Here is a 22,332-nt window from a genome sequence, read left to right as displayed (position 1 = left end):
AAACCTAACGCAGGTCATAATCAAGGGAAGAAGTCTTAGGAATGCAGCTCATATGGGCAAATGTATGTACATAGATAAAAATCTGTTTGTGTTAGGCTGATGTCACACCTATGTGTTGTGGTAATGGATCAATCAGAATTGATTCATCTAATGTGTAACAGGTGATGCAGGTCTTGCTTTTGTTCCATTGTTGTGCATTGGTAGCCCATTCCAAGGGTTCCATCACAGTGTTGTTCAGTAGCAGCGTTAACATGCAGAATATTGCTGCATTAAAGAAGCCAACTCAAGTAAATGCATGGTAATGGAAAAAAACAAGAAAAAAAAATAACCCCTACCTATGTGTAGACTTGGAATGTGCATTAAGGTGCCCTGCAGTGCACGGTTTTTTAATACTGTGCCTTGGCGGGGATCATGTGACCAAATTACTCTTTAGTCAGTCATGTGATGACCTCCACTGGGATCTGGAGCGTCCCAAGTTGTCTGGGATTTGAGCTTTAAGTTAAAGCAATAGGAAGAGGAGGACAGTTTTTAACAAGTCCAGTTTGAATAAGGACCCTTTCACACGGGGTCGAGTCCGATTTGCTCAGTAGGGGATCTGTCCGCTGATTCACAGCAGGCGGATGACAGGTCCATGTCTGCTCAGTTTATGCAGAGCGGACAGACAGACAGACAGAGCCTGCTCTGATCTATGGGTGGCCGGGCCCGCCAATCCAATTTGCCTAGGGGGGGGGTGAGGACAGGCCAGATCAGATCAAAGGTAGCTGGGTGTAAACAGACCCAAGTTCATTCACATACACTGGTTCATTGGAATGTAAGGACCATCTGATCAGGTCCACATGAAAAACTGACAGATGAACCTGATTGGATCGCCTGTGTGAAAGGGGCCTAACTGAGACTGCTCATGTGTGAAGACCAGCATTTCCTTTCATCAGGTGTTCTTGGTGACTCCACTGTTGCGTCTTTGTTTCGCTATAAACGTACTAAAGGATTTTCTATTATACCTGTATACATTTCCAAGATGGTACATAAAAAGGGAGCCACTGCTACTAGCCAGTTTAAAGTGAAACTAAACACTCTCAAACAACATTAACCCCAGATAGGAGGGTATATTATGTTTATATTATGTGTATTTATTTTAATCACTATTTTTTACATTTCTTCAGTAGCTTCCTGGTCTAAGCCCAAATGATGTCATACCTTCCAGGAGTCTTTATGGACATTTTTTTTTTTTAATTTTGGAGGGGAGGAAGGAACTTCACAGCGAAGTACGCCCTACTGCCTGCATGCTCAAGTCAAGGGGAGATGGATTCCAGGAAGTAAAAGCTACATGTATCTTCTGTCTTTCCTCAAGATGGCTGAGACTAGAAATACTAGGGGTGGGGTGGGCATTTCTCAAAGTGATTTTTCAACAAAATAGAATGGATGGATGAGTTTGCTTTGAATTTGAAAGATTATTGAAATGGCTTTTTGTGGTGCTCACGTACAAATTTATTCTCATGGCTGGTATACATATACATTATACATTTGTAGGGGCAGACCTGATGGACCACTTTATCTTTTATGCTGTCCCTCGTCTAAGTTTCCATGAAAAAAAAAAAATTCCATGGAGTTGGGCTTAAGGTTAAAACTAAGAAACGAAAAGGTGGAAGTTTAATCTTCTTATATATTACATTCTTTTGTTAATCCCCCCGCGCCCCCCCCCCCCCCCATCAAAATAACAAATTCTGTAAATGAAACCTGTTTTCATTACATATCTTTATTCAGACCCAATGATATCACCACTGGTCTCTAGGCTTTTCTATGCAATGCTGGCAGATCATGGCTGGTGGCAGGGGCACATAGTACATAGCTTTGCAAAGCAATCACAGCACCCTGCCTCAGGACTCCTCTCAAGAGCCTCGGCGCTGATGCAAGCAGTGGGCTGGCTTTTGGGAGGAATTCTGCAAGTATCAAAATGCCTTGGTGGCAGGGGCGGACTGACCATATGGAAACTCGGGCACTGCCCGAGGGCCCAGGGTCAGTAGGGGGCCCCGTGAGATGCCCCTGGTACCTTTTTCATAGGCTTTTTTGAGTGTGGGCAAGGACACAGGGGCCCCATGATCCCCTATTGCCCGGGGGCCCCATGAGTTGTCAGTCCGCCACTGCTTGGTGGGTAGATATCAGTTTGAAGGAGTGGGTGTTCCTAAGCAGACTATTTGCACACATTCCACCCTACATGTGATGCCGAGCCTCCATGACTGTAATCAATTAATGAAAGGGGCAAGCCAGGGACAGGCTGTGGAGGAAAGCCTAGATGATGCTGGATGTCCTCCAGCCAGGAAATGAGGTGGGTTCTGTCTAACTTATTGCATCTTCTAATGCACATTGTGAGAAGCTCACAGTGTGCAGTGAAATCAGAGTAAGCAATTTCAGTCCAGGAGTGCAGCAGGTACAAATGTGCAATACTGAAGGGAAGGCTGGAGTTCAGTTTTAACTGACCTGGGCCTTTTTAATAATAATGGAAAGATTTTCTGGGTTTTTTTTTTTTTTTTTTTAACTCATTATTGCACTTCCTGTATGTTTTAGAAACAGAAATATATGAAAATACATACCACAACATGTTCAGTGGTTTTAGCAGAAGTTTGCAATTTTTAGCAGCCTGCAAATAATTCAGAGAATACATAATATCGCTTTGATGTTATTTTTGTCCGCTTGCTTATGCCGCAACCCTGAACGCAGGACACTCACCAATTCTCCATAATGCCTCATAGCAAACTCTAAGACCCCGGACGCTGCCTCTGGCTGCTGGAGCTTATTGTTAATGCTGAGGGAGACAAAAAAGAGAAGACAGACAATATGAGGAGGCCTTCTGGACACAATGCAGTACGGTGATATAAAACATAGCTCAGGCACACAGACATCCATGCACCCACACTGGCAGACAGCCAAGCGCTTATGTAATGGGCAATAATGCTCAACTATCCCAACAATGTCATAAACTGTTATTTTATGGCCGCACGCACACGGCTAGATGAATGCCTGGGTACTGCAAACAAGAACAATGAACCAAGGTGTTGAGGAACAGACAAAAGGCACTGGCAACCTGCCCACCCAAACATGCTGGGACCTGTAGTTCCTACACAGAGATGCTTGTTGAATTCTGCAATACATACCTGTGTCCGGGACCTCCTAGAATCATTTGGTATGATCCTGAATTTGATGTTCACACTGATACTTCAATACCCAGAACTGTTTTTTTTTCCAATTCTGAGTGGACACTAGTATGTTTGCTCACCCCCTACCTTCTTATAGATTGCTAAGAAGATGGCTAGAAGATGTTGAAAGTCAAACGCTAATTTCCACCAACCTGTCTAGGCAAGTAGAGTATTTTTCTGATTTTTACTGCTTCCATGTAAAAATGTAAAACACTTTTAAAAATAGTTTATTAAAGTGTGTTTTCTAGCTGGAGTTAAACATTAAATAATTAAAAGGTAACTAGGTACAGGAATACAAATTTAATATATTGCACCTTAAAAGTCCTGAGATATGGTGTCTCCATTACAAAGTTATATTAGTCAGGTTGAAAAAGGAAAAGAAAAAAAAAAAAAGACAAGTCCATCTAATATAATAGAGGCAAACAAACAAAACCCCTATAAAGCACAAGGATATTCCCTGGATCAACAATCTTTTCATTATTTACATGGCGATCCTGCCAGGCATGCTTCCTGCAATTGGGTGACAACTCTTACTCACTGTACTGTTGTCAGCCTTGGACAGGGCTACATAGGACTTCATCAGGTATTCTGATATAACAAAATGCTCTCAATGGTACAGTGTATATTAAAAGTGGTTGTAAACCCTAAACATTTTTTACCTTGATGCAATCCCTGCATTTAGGTATATATATATATATATATATATATATATATATATATATATAAATAAAAGTTTCAGTATGTGTATCTCTTCCACACCCCTTATTATACTTACCTGAGCCTGATCTCACTCCAGCACTGCGCCCATCTGTAGCAGCTCTCTCCTCTTCTTCCCCCTCTCACAGGACGAGAGCAGCGGGAGCCTTTCAAAATACTTACTTGAGCCCCATTGCAATCCAGAGATGGGCATGAGAGAATTGGCTCTCCAGGGACTCTTCCATTCCTACTGGCCGAGACAGCAACAGAAGCCACTGGCTCCCACTGCTGTCAATCACAGCCAGTGAGCCAATGAGGAGAGAGCGCGACTGGGCAAAAACCGGGGTTGTGTGTGTGAATGGATACTTAGAGCTGTGGCTCAGGAGTAAGCCTGCTTGGGTGCCCCCACAGCAGGCTGCTTGCTCTGTGGGCACTCGGCAGGAGCCAGAAGTGCCGGGGGGGGGGGGGGACATGAGAAGAGGAGGATCGAGGATGCTCTGTACAAAACCACTGCACAGAGCAGGTAAGTATTTTTTTTTATTAGTTTATTATCACTTTATAAGCTCAAAGTGTCATTTCTGTTTACTGCCTCATTCCTCTGCTATCAGCATGAGTCACTTCTTACATGTTTTCCTGACACCAAGAGAAAATCTGACAGGGCAGGTACCTCCAGCAGATTCACAGCCACAGCTCTGTTCTTGTGTGCTGTGTGGAGGGGGGGTCTCTTTCCCTCAATTAGCGCTCAGAACTTTCCTCACTGAGCTTTGCAGTGTGCAACTTCAGCTCTGCACCCTTTTTTTTCTGAACTCCTAGACAAGCTTTATAAATTCAGCACTTTGAACATATGGAGTGAAGAGACAGCTACAGATAAAGAGGTACAACTTATGTAGGTGGCTTCATCTCTTTCTATCACTTGAGGCCAGTCACTTCACTAGGTATATGGAAGAGTTTACAGCCACTTTAAGTGTTTAACCATTAGCCGCCCGGCCAATGGTCGTTTGGCGGCTTCAGAAGTGCGGCCATTTGGCGTGCACCCGCACATGCGCAGTTTGCGGTAATGCAGAGCCTCGCAGCGGCACGATCTGTCACCGGCCGTGTACCTTGGACACGGCTGATGACAGATCTGAGTACCGGCCCCCGTTGCTGGTACCATGTGACCTGCTGTGACCAATCACAGCAGGTCACATGACAGTTGTATACAATGGATGGCTTCATTCATGCCATCCATCGTATACTACTGCCTAGCTGTGAATGGTCACAGCTAATCACATGCACATGTCGTGTGATTAGCTGTGACCAAATCACAGCTAAGCACAAAAAAAAAAAAACCCTGAATGAATCGATTTCATTCAGGTAGATGCTTGCTTATAGCAAAGTAATTCTTTGCTATAAGCAAATTGTGTAAAAAAAAAAAAATAATACTGATCACTTCCCCAAAGTAGTACAATGTTACTATGGTAACATTGTACTACTTTGGTCATAGTACAATATGAAAAAAAAAAATCTTAAAAAAAAAATAAAAAAATGTAACAAAAAAAAAATATATATATATTTTTTTTTTCATACTGTCACCAGTCAGTGTCCCTGATCACCGCCATGCCAGTTATATGATGCTGTACTGCACTGGTGACAGTATGTAAAAAAAAAAAAAATTGTGAAAATCATTTTTTAAATTTTTTTATTTTCCGAAAAATGACAAAAAAAAATACAACTTCAAAAAACTCGCCATGCCTCTTATGAAGTACGTCGGACTGTCTACTCTGCAAAAAGGGGTCATTTGGGGGATATCTGTACTGTTCTGACATTCTTGGACCTCAAGAAATTAGATTGGCTGTCAGTACTTCAGGATTAATCAATATTCAGATATATCCCATAGTTTGTGAACTCTATAACTTTCCTACAAACTAAATAATACATCCTAATTTGGGTTATTTTCACCAAAGACATGTAGCAGAATACATCTCGGCCTAAATTTATGAAGAACAATTATTTATTTGTAAACTTTTATAACAGAAACAAAGAAAAACGTGTTTTTTTTCAAAATTTTTGGTCTTTTTTTGTTAATTTAGCAAAAAATAAAAACCCCAGCAGTGATTAAATACCACCAAAAGAAAGCTCTAGTTGTGTGAAGAAAATGATAAAATTTTAGTTTGGGTACAATGTTGTATGACCGCGCAATTGTCATTCAAAGTGTGAGAGCGCTGAAACCTGAAAAATGGCCTGGGCAGGAAGGTGTAAAATTGCACGGTATTGAAATGGTTAACATACACATATTTAGCATGTAAAAATACACTATATTGTCAAACCTATTGGGACATCCCTCCCAATCATTGGATTCAGGGGTTCCATTCCACTTCCTCACCTCCATGGCCACAGGTGTATAAAATCATCACCTAGGCATGCAGACTGCTTCTACAAACATTGGTGAAAGAATGGGTCGCTCTCAGGAGCTCAGTGACTCCAAGCGTGGTCCCGTGATAGGTTGTCACCTGTGCAATAAGTCCATCCGTGACATTTCCTTGGTACTAAAAATATTCCACGCTCAACTGTTAGTGGTATTATAACAAAGTGGAAGCAACTGGGAACAACAGCAACTCAGCCACCAAGTGGTAGGCCACGTAAAATGACAGAGCCGGGTCAGGGCATACTGAAGCGCACAGAAGTTGCCAACTGTCTGCAGAGACAATAACTAAAGACCTCCAAACTTGGTGTGGCCTTCAGATTAGCACAGTGTGACGACAGCTCCATGCAATGGGTCTTTATGGCCAAGCAGCTGCATCCACCCCTTAGATCACCAAGTGCAATGTACAGAGTCAGTTGCAGTAGTGTAAAGCACACCGCCACTGGACTCTAGAGCAGGGGAGACGAGTTCTCTGGATTGACCAATCATGCTTCCCTGTCTGGAAATCCGATGGACGTGTCTGGGTTTGGCGGTTGCCAGGAGAACGTTACTTGCCTGACTGCATTGTGCCAAGTGTAAAGTTTGGTGTTGGGGGGATTATGGTGTGGGGTTGTTTTTCAGGGGTTGAGCTTGGCCCCTTAGTTCCATTGAAGGGAAATCTTCAGGCACCAGCATAGTAAGACATTTTGGACAATTTCATGCTCCCAACTTTGTGGGAACAGTTTGGGAATGGCCCCTTCCTGTTGCAACATGACAGTGCACAAAGCAAGGTCCATAAAAACATGGAGGAACGAGTTTGGGGTGAAGAAAATTGACTGGTCTGCAGAGTCCTGACCTCAACCTGACAGAACATCTTTGGGATGAAATAGAGTGGAGACTGTGAGCCAGGCCTCCTCCCCCGACATCAGTGCCTGACCTCACAAATGCTCTTCTGGAAGAATGGTCAAACCTTTCCATAGACACTACTAAACCTTGTGGACGATCTTCCCAGAAGAGTTGAAGCTGTTATAGCTGCAAAGGGCGGGGCCAACTCAATATTGAACCCTACGGACTAAGACGTTTTTGGAATTATAAAGGCAGGCGTCCCAATACTTGTGGCAATATAGTGTATATCTGATGTTAGGTCCAATAAGATAAAATGGCAGCCAAAAATAAATGTGCTACACTGTCGTATGTCAATTTTTTCTTTTCTTTTTTTTTTTAGCAGGCAGTTTAACACACCAATTTTATTAGACGTTCCCTTGGATAATGTTTTTTTGCTTCAGGTTTTCTGGTCCTTTATACAGAGCGATATATGCTGTATCATTTTTCACAGAATTCTTAGGAAGCAAAAACCACAAATACGTCACAAACCAATTTTGGTATATATCCCCCAATGGCACAACTACCTCTAGCAATGGAATGCCACAAACATTTTAAACACTGGCCCCTTTGTTACAAGCATTCTGGAGGGACCGCACTCCAAGCAGGGCTCTTGGATCTAAATCACCAAAAAAACAAAAACGGAAAAAATCTCTCGTTTTAGAAGTGGTTTACAAACTTTCTCGGAAGTACAAAGGGCTTCTAATTCTGTTTCTTCCATAGATTCAATATTTATGCAATCAAACAAATTCAATTTTTAAAACCACAAAACATACAACGCAAACCACATTTCTGCAGTCAGAAAGCAAAAAAAAAAAAATAGGGAAAAAAAGGAAATTGAGAAACCAGGCTGCGTACAATGAAGTACAGAACAGCCACAACCAGCAGAGCTTTGCAATAACAAATACGAAAGATTTAAACTCTCATGAGGCTGAATATATCAGAAGCATTAATGAGACCTCCAGACGTTAATGTGAAAGCGCTTCTGTTAAAACGTCGATTATTTTCACAGCACGTTGTGGACTCGCATCTGGGTTTCTGAATTTTGATTTTTAACCCAAAGCCATCACTCCCTACTAAGCTCTTTGACGTTAAGAGTGGTCCTTCACTCTGCGCTCCCAATGCGTTGATTGAGGTCTCTGCGGTTCAGGAGCTTGACACTTGAGTGAAGGGGCCCGCTGAGCGCTGGGTTGTATTTATTTACACTACAAGAGCGGAGAAGTCAAAGGCAAACTCTGGATTTCCTTTTCCTAAGAGCCTGTCAGCCTCCAATACATCTGTATGCCAGACGTGCTTTGAGCATCAAGGTCTAACCTGCCTCTCGTCAACGTTCACGCCTCTGCTCCTGGGACATGTAGTGTTGTGGGCGCGCGGTTGCAAGGACAATGAATGTCTTGTGTGATAACAGTTGAACCCGGGGTAAGAGAACCCCTGGGCCAAGATCTGAGACATGAAAGTGAAATACTACAAAAAGGGTATTAGGGCACCTTCTAACAGTCACATGTTACATAAACTCAAACAATGAACTCCAGTGACAGTTTTATTAGGAATTCTCCAGGATTCCCATGGGAATTAGATTATACATGATGACTTGAATGAAAGTAGAGAGAAATTTATTAGGACCATGCCACCACATGTTTACCATAAAAAGTTCTTAAAGTTTGGAAAAGTTTATTTACTTTTCAAACACATCAGCCTATTTACTTGTGATCTTCATATCTGTAGAAATTCCTACATCTTAAAAGGAAGGATGTGTGCGTTTACACCTGCGGTCTACAAAATGAGAACTATGTTACCCTCTTGTATGAGAATACTATCATTGTAATGTAGAAATTACACTTCGAGGATATCTAAACCCAAACACAAAAATGCATTATATTATTATACAGGATTTATATCCAAAGACATGCTGGTAGGTTAATTGGATCCTGTCTAAATTGTCCCTAGTATGTGTATGTATGAATGTGAGTTAGGGACCTTAGATTGTACACCCCTTGAGGGTCAGGGACTGATGTGAATGTACAATATACAGTTGTGTTCAAAATAATAGCAGTGTGTTGAAAAAAGTGAATAAAGCTCAAAATCCTTCTAATAGCTTTTATTTCCATCCACACAAATGCATTGGGAACACTACACATTCTATTCCAAATCAAAACATGAAGAAAAATTGATCAAATGTGTGTTGATCCTCTAAAAAAATTGAAGAAAAGTGAATATTAGACTGTTCAAAAAAATCGCAGTGTTTGTATTCTTCTTTACAAACTCAAACATTCACTATATAAACTGAAAAATGTTTGAAGATTTTGCTTTCCTTTGAATGACTTCATGAATATTTGGTTGTAGTCGCACTGTTTGTGAGAACTGCTGTACATCTGTGTTGCATGGAGTCACCCAACTTCTGGCCTGTGATCAGGTATTCCAGCCCAGGATGATTGGACTACATTCCACAGTTCTTCTCTATTTCTTGGTTTTGCCTCAGAAACTGCATTTTTGGTGTCACCCCACAAGTTTTCTATTGGATTAAGATCCGGGGATTGGGCTGGCCACTCCATAACGTCCATCTTGTTGGTCTGGAACCAAGATGTTGCACGTTTACTGGTGTGTTTGGGGTCGTTGTCTTGTTGGAACACCCATTTCAAGGGCATTTCCTCTTCAGCATAAGGCAGTATGACCTCTTCAAGTATTCTGATGTATTCAAACTGATCCATGATCCCTGGTATGCGATAAATAGGCCCAACACTGTAGTATGAGAAACATCCCCATATCATGATGCTTGCACCACCATGCTTCACTGTCTTCACAGTGTACTGTGGCTTGAATTCAGTGTTTGCGGGTCGTCTGACAAACTGTCTCCGGCCACTAGACCCAAAAAGAACAATCTTACTTTCATCAGTCCACAAAATGTTGCGCCATTTCTCTTTAGGCCAGTCAATGTGCTCTTTGGCAAATTGTAACCTCTTCAGCAAATGTCTTTTTCCACAGTGGGACTTTGCGGGGGCTTCTTGCAGATAGCTTGGCTTCACATAGGCGTCTTCTAATTGTAACAGTCCTCACAGGGAACTTTACACCTTCTTTCATCTTCCTGGAGCTGATTGTTGGCTGAGTCCGCGCCATTTTGGCTATTCTTTTATCCATTCGAATGGTAGTTTTTCACTTTCTTCCACGTCTTTCAGGTTTTGGTTGCCATTTTAAAGCATTTGCAATCATTTTAGCTGAGCAGCCGATCATTTTCTGCACTTCTTTATATGTTTTCCCCTCTCCAATCAACGTTTTAACCAAGGTACGCTGTTCTTCTGAACAATGTCTGGAACGACCCATTTTTCTCAGAATTTCAGAGAGAAATGCACTGTAACCAGCATGGACAACATTTGCTGCCTTCCTTCCTTAAATAAGGGCAATAATTGCCACCTGTTTTTCAAAGAATGAATGACCTCACTAATAGAACTCCACACTGCTATTATTTTGAACATGCCCCTTTCAATTAGTGATTCAATTACACAGAATCAGCAGCATGCATGTCATGACTGTTGGGTCTGTTGGCTTTCTATTACTCTACTACACCGGCTAGTAAATTATTTGCCATGTAGAAATATCATTTCCACCAAAAACAGTGATTGATCAGGTTAGTGATGTCTGACTGCTATTATTTTGAACATAGACTGTATATGTGTAAAGTGCTGCGTAAATTGACGGCGCTATATAAGTACCTGAAATAAATAAATAAATAAATATAGCTCCAACAGTTTGCTCAGCACTTTACAATATAACGGGAGACAAAACAGCAACAATACAGTTCAATACAAGAGGGATAGGAGGGCCCTGCCCCTCGGAGCTTACAATTTAGGATAGATTGCACCTTACCATTTCTTTGATGTGGTGGTTGCATTGCTTATCCTTTCAGGCTTTTAAGTTAGTTACAGCGGGTGATCCTGTAAGTAACACTTCCTGCCCTTGGGTGGCTACACTCACCCCACTGTACTGTATCTATGGAGGGAGCAATGGCTGCCACCCAGACTGGACTTTAAAGTGTATGCAAACCGCATGAAATCCTTGGTGTTCCTGCAAGTTCCTCTGCTTTCCTTTTAAAAACTGACCACACTAGGTATGTGAGCACAGAGTGATCAGTTCTCTAGCTATGCTGGGAAGCCCGTGAACTCTCCTCCAATAATCAAACTTGTCCTGACGGCACAGAATAACTCTTGGATGAGCAAAATCCATTATGTAGAAACTGCAGTTGGTTGCATTAGGCCGCTTTCAGACCGGGCGGACACAGTCAAGCGGATCAGCCTACTCAGCGGGGGATCTCTCCACTGTTCCCTGCTGAGCTGGCGGATGACAGGACTGTGTTCAGCAACGCAGAGCTGACACAGACACAGCCGCTGTTTTCTATGGGGCGGTCAGATAGAAAAGGACCGCCTGTCAGTTTCCATCCGACCCGACGGATGAATGGGGAACGGATCGCCATCAGTCTGTTTTTAGCGGACAGGATCGGATCAGATGCCGGTACCTGCCGCTCCACAGAGAGCTATGGATGGTCTGATCAGGTCAGCCTGAAAAACTGACAGGCGGACGCGTGTGAAAGGGGCCTGTGTTTAGATTTTTAAGACAGTTTCAGCAAGTACAGAAAATATGTGCTGATCCTATTAGAAAGGAAAGCACTTTTCACTTCCTATGAGCTAAAATTGAAGTGTAAACAATGTTATCTATTAAATCGCTTCAACTCCCCCCTTCTAATGGACAACAACAAAGACAGTGGGTGACAACCATGGCTCCCTCCACAGATACAGTGCAGCAGATGAGTGTTGCCACCCATGGACAGGAAGTGTGTTACTCATGGGATAATCAGGTGAAAACAAAGGAAAAAGTCTAAAATAAGAAAATTAATGCAGCCACCACATCCAAGAACCTGTAAAAATGACATTTTTGTTTAGATGCACAGGGCTCCCCACAATCAGAATGTGTGGATGGGGAGATCCGATTTATTTTTTCCATTCAACCCACTAAATGAAGGGGGAAGAAAAAAAAAAAAGATTAATATGTATGGCCAGCTTTACCAAGAGCCAGCACACATTTGACTAGAGACTTGCTTGCCATTTTAGGTGAGGGGTCTCCAAACTGTTTAAACAAAGGGCCAGTGGGAGTAGAAAATATCCCAGCATCAGTTGGAATAAACAATGCCCCATCCTAGGTGTCATTGGCAGAAATTGTGCCCCATCATTGGTGTGACTGGGCCCCACTGCTGGTGTCAGTGGTAGGAATAGTGCCCCATCTTTGGTCAGAATAGTGTCCCTTCACTGGTGCGATTGGGAGAAATTGTGCCCCATCATTGGTGTTATTCGGAGAAATTGTGCCCCATCATTGGTGTCGCTGGGCCCCACTGCTGGTGTCAGTGGTAGGAACAGTGCCCCATCATCGGTAGGAATAGTATTCCATCATTGGTGTGATTGGGAGAAATTGTGCCCCATCGATGTCATTGGGAGGAATAGTGCCCTATCATTGGTGTCAGTGGTAGGAACAGTTCGCCATCAATCGGTAGGAATAGTATTCCATCATTGGTGTGATTGGGAGAAATTGTGCCCCATCATTGGTAGGAATTGTGCCCCATCATAAGAGTCATTGGGCCCCATTGTTGTTGTCAAGGGGAGGAAGTGTTCCCCATCATTGGTATCACTGGGAGGAATATTGCCCCATCATTATTATCACTGGGAGGAATTGTGCTCCATCATTGGCGTCACTGGTAGGAATTGTGCTCCATCATTGGCGTCACTGGTAGGAATTGTGCCCCATCATTAGTGTCATTGGGCCCCATTGCTGGTGTCATTGGCAGGAACTGTGCCCCATTGTTGGTGTTATTGGCAGGAACTGTGTCTTATTGTCGGTGAATGAAATAATGCCCCAAGGGCCGAATAAAGGCAAGCAAAGGGCCGCATCCGGCCCCCCATCCGCAGTTTGGAGACTACGGTTTTAGGTCATCCTGCAAGATGGTACTATGCTAACACTCTGCATTAAACTGAACAGCAGCACAAAAGCCCAAAGGTGTCAGTACAGACACCTTCACAAACTGTGTCTGTGTCTCTTAAGACTACTATGTTATGGTGCCAACCAGCTGGGCTCCTACCTTCACCTCCTATATAATAAACCTATTTTAATCAAAACAATAAGCGAGGGGAAATCCCAAAACCTGGTTAGCAGTTACCTGACAAGCTTCTAATTATTACGCACCCTACGCAAAACTAAAATAAAAAGAAAATTTGGCTGAACATACACTTAATTATTACTGAGAACTGAATTGAAAAGCCAGAGGCCCCTGTTGAACCAGCCACGTGCCAAACATTTAGATACAAAATAATAAAGCATATAAAAGAACAAAAAAAAGAGTAACTGTTTACAGAGAATGATTGCTTTCACGGTTTTTCCTTTTAAAAGTTTTTTATGCAGTAAGTGGCAGACATGTTGGAACACAAAGTCCGCAGACTATTTATAAACCCCGCCATAACGTTACAATCATTGGATCAGAGGCAAACTTGGAGAACTAACCCCCCCACCCCCCGATCCTAAAAGCAAGGCAACTGAATGTTCTTTGTTATTGTACTTTATTGGGTGATTATTTTTTCCTAGTCGGAAACGACAGTTCAAGGAGCATTGGCCGAGACACCCAAAATGTCCACATGCCGGTGCCCAACTTTGCAAAGGAGGAAATAAAAACTCAAAGAAAAAATGTAAAAGTACTATTTCACTGAAAATTACTTTCCAGGGCGGAGTAGCTGCACAGACCCCACAAGATTTTAACCATTATCCTGGACCCTGACCAATCTTCCCTACATATGTCATGTACATAAGGAGTGTCCAGTAGATGGCCCCAAAAATACATTATTAAATGACCTATAGGGCTTTTTTTTTTTTTTTTTAATCGACTTTAAGCCATTGCTGGCCTTTTAAAAAGGTATTGGCCCCAATTTTTGTTCGACCTATTATGTCATAGACCTGGAGCATACATGGCAGGAGATAAAATGTTTCTTGCATCCTTCTGTTATGTTTAGCAACTACCTAGACAGAAAAGCTAAAGATAAAAACCCAGATGAAAGCCCCATTAATGACAACATGTTGTAAAGAAGAAAAGGAGTGTCAAAATAGGGAATCAGTGTGGCAGTTACATACAAAGGACTGTCTCTTATCAGTTACAAGCCTAGGTGTTTCAGGGGTAAAGGAATCCCTGTGCTTTAAAGGTGTGGATGTGCAGAAGAGGGACTCACTCAGATGGGGAAAGTACAGCTGCTATGGCAAACTTTCTGTACTCATCTGCATTTGTTACTGAACCGCAATCCAATGAAATGTGAAGGTAGCAATTCAATGCAGAAAATAGAAAAAGATGTAGTACCCTGAACTGCTGCCTCAACATTTCACTTACAGAAACTCAAACACACACTGAAAGTTGGCTGTACTTTCCGCCACTGGGATCTGTTACTCTTTTGAACATCCAAGCCCTGATGAAGGGGGATTTTATTACCCCCAAAACACAATGGATTTTACAATAATAACTACTACCCACCTATGGAACCTGGGTGGTTGAGGAAAAACTTGGTCTGGGAGAAACCAGTTTCAAATCATTAGGATCCGATAAATTCCTCAGATCCAGAACCACTCCAGACTAAATCTTTTAATAGAAGGCGAGTCAGCTCCAGCAGCCCCCATACTGCTTGTCAAGAGATCACACAGCTTAACCAGAGATGAGAGGTCCTCCCTTGTGTATCTCCTGAAAAAAAAGAGTACAAGTTCCATCCAAAATGGAACTTTCAATATTGGAGAAAAAAACCCCAAAAAAACCAGTAGCAATAAAACTCCCTTGGCCCACTATTTTAAAGAGGAATTCCAGGTATGGTATATTTTTACAGTTAGCTTGGACCAATGTAATGATGCATATATCATATCTGGACCATGCCCCAGGAAGATGGATTTGACCAAAGTTGAAACTGCTACTCCAATGATCTCCACTTGCTTCTGGATCCTGTGCTGAGCAGATGGACTAATGCATTCTGAACAAAGTATCTAGACACCTAGCATGACCCTATTCAGAGAATGCTTTGCATCTTTTTCAGTGAATTCAATGCGTTCTCTGACTGGGTGAAGTGGAGAGTCATGCCACCTCCCCCACCTCGTCCAACCAGAGAATGCTTAGCACGCTGAATGGTGCAGTACCAAGTGTGTGGGCTCTTGTGTTCAGAATGCATTAGGCCAACTACTCAACACAGGACCCAGAAGCAAGTGGAGAGTAGTGGTGTCTACTTCAACAAATTTTGGCTTCCAGTGACATCTGTACGATGTGTTTCCCAGCACAGGCTCAAGAGCACGGAGGAGATTCCAGGAGACAGGTAGTTACTCTGGGAGAGCTTGACAGGGCCGTAGAAGCTCCTTAACCCATCAGCAGGACCTGTATCTGCTCCTTTGTGCAAGGAGGAACAGGATGAGCGCTGCCAGAGACCTACAAAATGACCTCCAGCAGTCCACTGGTGTGAATGTCTCTGACCAAACAATCAGAATCAGACTTCATGAGGATGGCCGGAGGGCCTCTAGTGGGCCCTCTGCTCACTGCCCGGCACCATAGAGCTCGATTGGCATTTTCCATTGAACACCAGAACTGGTAGGTCCGCCACTTGCTCTTTGTGCTTTTCACAGATGAAAGCAGGTTCACCGAGCACGTGACAGACAAAGTGTCTGGAGAAGCTGTGGAGAACGTTATGCTGCCTGTAACATCATTCAGCATGACCGTTAAGGTGGTGGGTCAGTGATGGTCTGGGGAGGCATATCCAAGGAGGGACGCACAGACCTCTACAGGTTAGACAATGGCACCCTGACTGCCATTAGGTATCGGGATGAAATCCTTGGACCCATTGTCAGACCCTACGCTGGTGCAGTGGGTCCTGGGTTCCTCCGGGTGCACGACAATGCCCAGCCTCATGTGGCGAGAGTATGCAGGCAGTTCCTAGAGGATGAAGGAATTGATACCACTGAATAGCCCCCACGCTTGCCTGACCTAAATCCAATAGAACTCCTCTGGGATATCATGTTTCGGTTCATTCGACACCACCAGGTTGCACCTCAGACTGTCGAGGAGCTCAGTGATGCCCTGGTCCAGATCTGGGAGGCAATACCCCAGGACACCAACCATCGTCTCATTAGGAGCATGCCCTGACGTTGTCAGACATTCATACAAGCACGTCGGGACCATACAAACTACTGAGTACCATTTTGAGTTGCTGAAATTTCAGCAAAATGGACTAGCCTGCGGCATCATTTTTTATTTCACTTTGATTTTTGGGGTGTTTTTTAATTCAGTCCTCTGAAGGTTAATTTCCATCAAACGATGGGGTATCCTTTCGTTCCTAACACATTACCCTGTCCATATCAGAAGTTCCTGGTGCAGGTCATTGCTGGGGATGTCTGAAATTTGATCTATAGTTATGTGCAAACATCTGGTTAAGGCAGCAAGCCGATTACAGGTTAATGTTAAGAAAAGTTTAAGAGGTTTTTTTTTGTTCTTTTAGAAATCATACTTGTCTAGCTGGATGCAGCATCGCTCTGATGCTGCATCTGTCGCCCGCCAGCTCCTAGACTGAAAAACGAAGCGATCAAACACCGCTGATCACTCAGTTCTCAGTGAGCAGAAAGCTCTGCCCCCAACGCCACCCCCATGCTCACTGGAGCGCTGGGCTGTGGAGGGAGTGGAAGAGGCTGAGCCAGGTGTCCATCTAGACATCTGGGTGGATCCAGACCTTAAAGTCAGGCTCTTTCCCCAGCATGTACCAGCTGAGTGACGTCAGCCGACAGTGAACTTTAACCTTGCTGTCGGCTGAAAACTGGTCACAGGAGTGCAGAACCAACTGCACTCCTGCGATCCACAGGAGTGCAGAACCAACTGCACTCCTGCGATCCACAGGAGTGCAGAACCAACTGCACTCCTGCGATCCACAGGAGTGCAGAACCAACTGCACTCCTGCGATCCACAGGAGTGCAGAACCAACTGCACTCCTGCGATCCACAGGAGTGCAGAACCAACTGCACTCCTGCGATCCACAGGAGTGCAGAACCAACTGCACTCCTGCGATCCACAGGAGTGCAGCCAAACAAGCAATGGCTGTACTTCTCCTTTACACTACAAAATGGCTGATTGTAGCACATGGGAAAAAAAAAAAAAAAAAAAAACCTTATGATGGCATATGAGCTCGGCCTTTTCTGATGTAGTTAAAGTATATGTCAGTAAAATATAAAATGATTAAGTATACCTCCCCAATACATGCACATCTTCAGTGTTTTATAACTTTAATAACACATACCAAAAAAAAAACCCTGCTGATCCTGTCACAGATCCACTAAGCTCCTAACTTCCTGTAAGGCCTGACAACACCGTGACTCCTGTGCACTAAAAAATCCTAACCAGTGTTGTCAGCCCTGCCTGTGTAAATATACAACATGGCCTATCTTTGCCTTTCTCTGTCCCTCTCCACATATATTAATTGATTTATTTTCCAGCAAAACAATGCTGCTGCCTTGACTTCTAACACCCGGTCACATTGGGAATGACTTAGCAAACCATGCGTCTTGCAAATCGTACCCTACTGTCCACTATTAGAGTGGTCATATCGGTGTGGTTCCAACTTGGTCAAAGCCGCACCGACTTCTAAAGTAGTGCATGCACTACTTTTGTTGCGATTTGCATAGACATCTGTCTCAGATGTCTTGCAACTGAAATCAGCAGGTCACCCAAATTTGAAATGTAAGTTGCACAATTTCAAAATTGGCTTTGATGTGACCGGGGCTTAGAGCCTGTCCATATTATGAGGGAGATTTACTAAAACTGGTGCACTCAGAATCTGGCGCAGCTGTGCATGGTAGCCAATCAGCTTCTATCTTCAGCTTGTTCAGTTAAGCTTTGACAATAAAACCTGGAAGCCGATTGGTTTCTAGTCACAGCTGCACTAGATTCTGTGTGCAACAGTTTTACAAAATCTCTCTGTGTGTAGGAAAAGGGTTCTTAGGAGATGCAGTTTTGGGGGTGAACTGATGTCAACAGGAACTGACTTGCTGATGGCACAGGAAATAATAGGTTTCTCACTGCAGGAACAAGGTAATAGACAAAATAAAGTTGGAACAAGCTCTATAGTGACTTCCAAACTACAGCTTTTTGCCTGCCTTTATCCGGTCCTTGGGCACTATTCTTTCCACCGACACCAACAATGGGGAACTATTCCTTCCACTTACATAAAATAAGGGAATGTTATCCCTCCCACTGACACCAATGATGGGGCACTATTCCTTGCAACCGACACCATTCATCCCTCCTAAAGTCTGAAGAACAGTAAACAGGCCTTTAATTTAGAAAGTTTGGGGACCCCTACTCAAGGGCAGGAGGAGGTTGGGTGGTACATCTGGGAAATGTCTGAACACAACTTTAAAGCCAGCCATACATGGTTCAAATTCGTCCGGTTAAGCAGGGACTGGTCGATATTCAAACCATGTATGGGCAGGCTGAATGTACCCAAGTTGGGTAGGCTAAATGTACCCAAGTTGATCGATCAACTTGGGTACAACCAGCCGTCAGATTTTACATGCGGTTATTGCAAGCAGCTATTATAACTGCTAGCAGTAATCATTGGAGATGGCTGCCCGTGCTGGGAGAGCACAGTGGCTCCCCTGGAGCAATTCCCCCATCAACACTGACTGTGCTGATAGGGAATCCAGCAATTTTTCTTTCCTGCAACCCATAGTTGCAGGAAACAAAATAGTATATGGCCAGCCTAAGTCAATCTCTTAGTGAGCATTACCAAGCAAAAGGGGTGGAGACAGACAAAAAATTTCAAGGTGTCAGGCACTGTATTCTAAACTAGCTAATCTGTTCTAAAAAGGTAAAAATATTAACTTGTTAAACTAGGTGGTTTCATAATTTTTTCATTTCAAAGCGATATCCGTTTCAGTAAGACCTGTGTGTTCCTTGGATACTAAGATTTTAGCCACACAATGAAAATCCCCAAGCCAACCCTTCCCGTATCTGTGAAAAAACAAACTCTTCCAGAGTGCATTGAAGAAATGTGCAGTCTAGCTGGTTATATAATGGAAGCATTTAGCCTTAATAACTTCCTCTTTGTAATTTCCAGAACATTTATTTTTCTAGCAAAGTTTTTTTTTTTTTTTTTGATGACTAATTCCACATGCATATTTCTCCATGGCAAGCAATGAGTCAACGTTTAATACAAATTCCTGACTTCATCCAATCACCTCCTGGGAAGGAAATGGCCTCTGCAAGGTGTTTTACTGTTTAAGGTTGCTTGGAAATCAACCGGAAAAGTCGGATACCTTTGCAGACTTGGATTTTTAGTATTTGTGTTTTTCTTGAGCATCTGATCCTCTTTCCCAGCAGGCCTCCTCCTGCAGCGACTGGTAGCAATCGCTTTTCCTTGCTCGCATTCTTCGGAGATGAGGGGACTGTTTTTCAGCTGGTTTTGGGATGGAGAAAAGACCCCGGGGAATTGTGTTTCTGTTGGGCGGGGTGTCCAGGTCTGCTTATGTTCTGTTATTGCTGCCAGCAGTGGAGAAGCAGGCGATGCCATCGAATGGCGTGAAATTCACTAGCTATTTCCCCTGTAATATTAAAGAGTCGCAGAATACTGACAGTACAATAAGGCCCAAGGGGCTCATAAGTCTGGGCAAAACCAATGATGTGCTGGAACTACAGTAACCGGACCCATTGGGGATAGCCAACCTTACAGCTATATACAAAGCTGAAATACATACAAGTATTTTCCTTTCCAAAGTATTTGTAATTATGTCCTTGGAATGTACTTACCCATGCCACACAACAAAACCATGATGGTGGCACAAATATTCAGCATTGCAGGGCAGCAGCAATGTGTCACCTGCCTGCCCAATGAAAGCTTAGAATCACATGACTGAGACTCTCCATGTTCTGTAAGATGTCTAAATGCTAAATGTGTGATTCGTATGGAGCTGGGTAAATCTTGGTAAAAGTTATATCTCTGTTTTATATTCCCTTTTATTTTATAGTGAATAGTCTATGTGTGTCTTCTTGTATTTGTATTTTCTGTAACTTTTTATACTTTGTACATATTTTATGCACTGCCCACTTTCGGGATATTAAATCTTAAAATTAATAAGTGACTTCTGGGTATTTAAGCACGGGCTCAGATCTTCGGAGAGATTAGATTGTATATTTTTGTGCCTTTATATGCTCGGTCAAGCTCATTGCCAATCTGTATGCAATTGCACTGTGTGTTGGCAGATTGTAAAAGGTAACAGATCTGCCAGACGGAGATCTGTGCGCGTGTGTGGTGTCCCAACAGAGCGTTCTGCGGATAAACTGTTGGGTGGTGGCAAGCTACAATTTGTAAATACCACTATAGTAGGTGTGCAACCCTATGAGCTATGTGCCACAAACTACATATATATATATATATATATCAAATTGATAGTCAGCTTTTAATTTCCTGGGATTAAAAATGACCTCTCCATTTCAATCTGCAGCTATTGCAATTTTATAAAACTGTCAATATATTCAATGCAGTAAGCAACCAGGGGATGTTCTGTACACTGTCAGTATAGAGAACACCACCCAAAAAATTTTATTTCCTAGTTTTGGGATTGAAGCACTAATTCTGAGGTCTACACCAAGATACAAGTACAATTGTAGGAATCCCCGCAACAGGAAGTTCATTTCATTGGGGGTCACCTTGAGGTTTGTCTACTAAAGGGATGCAGACACTGCAGATTTCCTCAGAACACAGATTTCCTCAGGTGGTTATAATGAATGCACACCCTCTCATTTAAGGACACTGAGACAAACAGCTATTTCTTCAGAATAGAAAATGGCAAAAATCTGCAAAAACAAAAAAAACCCTTAAAATCCCTAAAGGGTCATTTCACATGGGCGTTCCATTTTTTTTTTTCTTCAGTTCGGTCATTGTTTTCATCCGTGTTTTGCGGTCCGTTTCCGTTTACCTCCGCGTGGATCCGTGTTTTGCGGCCCGTTTACCTCCGTTTTGCAGCCCGTTTACCTCCGTTTTGCAGCCCGTTTACCTCCGTTTTTCTTTGCTAAAGAAAAATAGTGTTTTCTTCCGTTCAAAAAAGAAAAAACCGGATGCAGGCATTACCGGATGTAAAAAGATGTTCATCCATTAGTCCACAGGAATACATGGGGGTCTGTTTTTCATCCGTAAAACGGACAGATGAAAAAAGTGACATACAAAATGCCTGTGTGAAAGGGGCCTTAATGTACAGAGATCGCCCAGACAGGATTGTTCGCTTCTAAATAAAAGTTCCACTTTAATGTAAAGTTCTCCTAAATACTGGAGCATCCACTGCTAATCTTTCATCTGGAAAATGCTAGCTGCCTGGCTGTCATGCCTTAAAGTTGAACTCCAGACAGCTATAAATGGCACACAAAGCTCTGCAATTACTAAAGGCTATTAGATCCCTTAAGAAAAAGTCGGAAGGGACGAAACGCGTCAGAGTTGTGACATCAGACGCATACCGGAAGTAGCATCGCGGCCATTTTGGATGTGGTCTGCTAGTGGTTGGATAGTCCTTTATGTAATGTAAGCAGATACGATTTTTATTAAATTCTTGTATTCTACTCCGCTGAGTTTCTCTCTTCTCTTCTTTGTGAGGAATGGGGAGACTTCGTTGTACTCCTCTCTAAAGAGAAAAAGCCACCTGTTCTGCGGACAATATGAAAATGCCTGCTTAATTTGAATGAGGGTAATAGTGTGTAATCTTAACACAGAGTGAGGGCACTTATTTGGTTTAGTGCACTGTGTCACCGATTGCATTTGTGTGGTGTGTTATATTATACTTGGAGTAATTAATTCATTTTACCACCAGTGTGGATATTGAATTTCACATTGTGTTTTAACACTATACAATATAAATTCATTTATTTTTCTCTTTTTGTGCTGTTATATTCTCATTAGTGTTTGTGCATGATTTCACAGAATTTTATTCAATTTTAAAGGGTAATGCACTATATTTAGTTTATATTTTTTGAGATATTCTGGATTGGAATGAAGATTTGGACATCATTTTGGAAGATTTGATATGTGTGGACACTTTGGACATTTATGGAGATTTTTGTTTTTGAAAAGGTTTATACTAATACTAAAGGCTAACTCCACC

The 22,332-nt window shown here is 42.7% G+C and overlaps 1 protein-coding gene across 7 annotated transcripts in view; it reads right to left on the bottom strand.

Moving 5' to 3' along the window:
* MTOR (mechanistic target of rapamycin kinase) overlaps window positions 1–22,332 on the bottom strand; it is a 216,320-nt gene that overhangs the window by 109,929 nt on the left and 84,059 nt on the right. For all 7 annotated transcript variants that reach the window (XM_089658401.1, XM_089658405.1, XM_089658403.1 and 4 more), the window contains exon 31: window positions 2,728–2,803. In XM_089658401.1, coding sequence (XP_089514527.1) covers window positions 2,728–2,803 — 76 coding nt within the window. The remainder of the gene's footprint in view (window positions 1–2,727; window positions 2,804–22,332) is intronic.

Source organism: Staurois parvus, unplaced genomic scaffold, assembly GCF_062004578.1.
Source record: "Staurois parvus isolate SC_StPar_1 unplaced genomic scaffold, SC_StPar_1.0 ptg001066l, whole genome shotgun sequence".
NCBI classification, from domain to species: domain Eukaryota; kingdom Metazoa; phylum Chordata; class Amphibia; order Anura; family Ranidae; genus Staurois; species Staurois parvus.
This window is presented reverse-complemented; position numbering and strand designations above follow the sequence as displayed.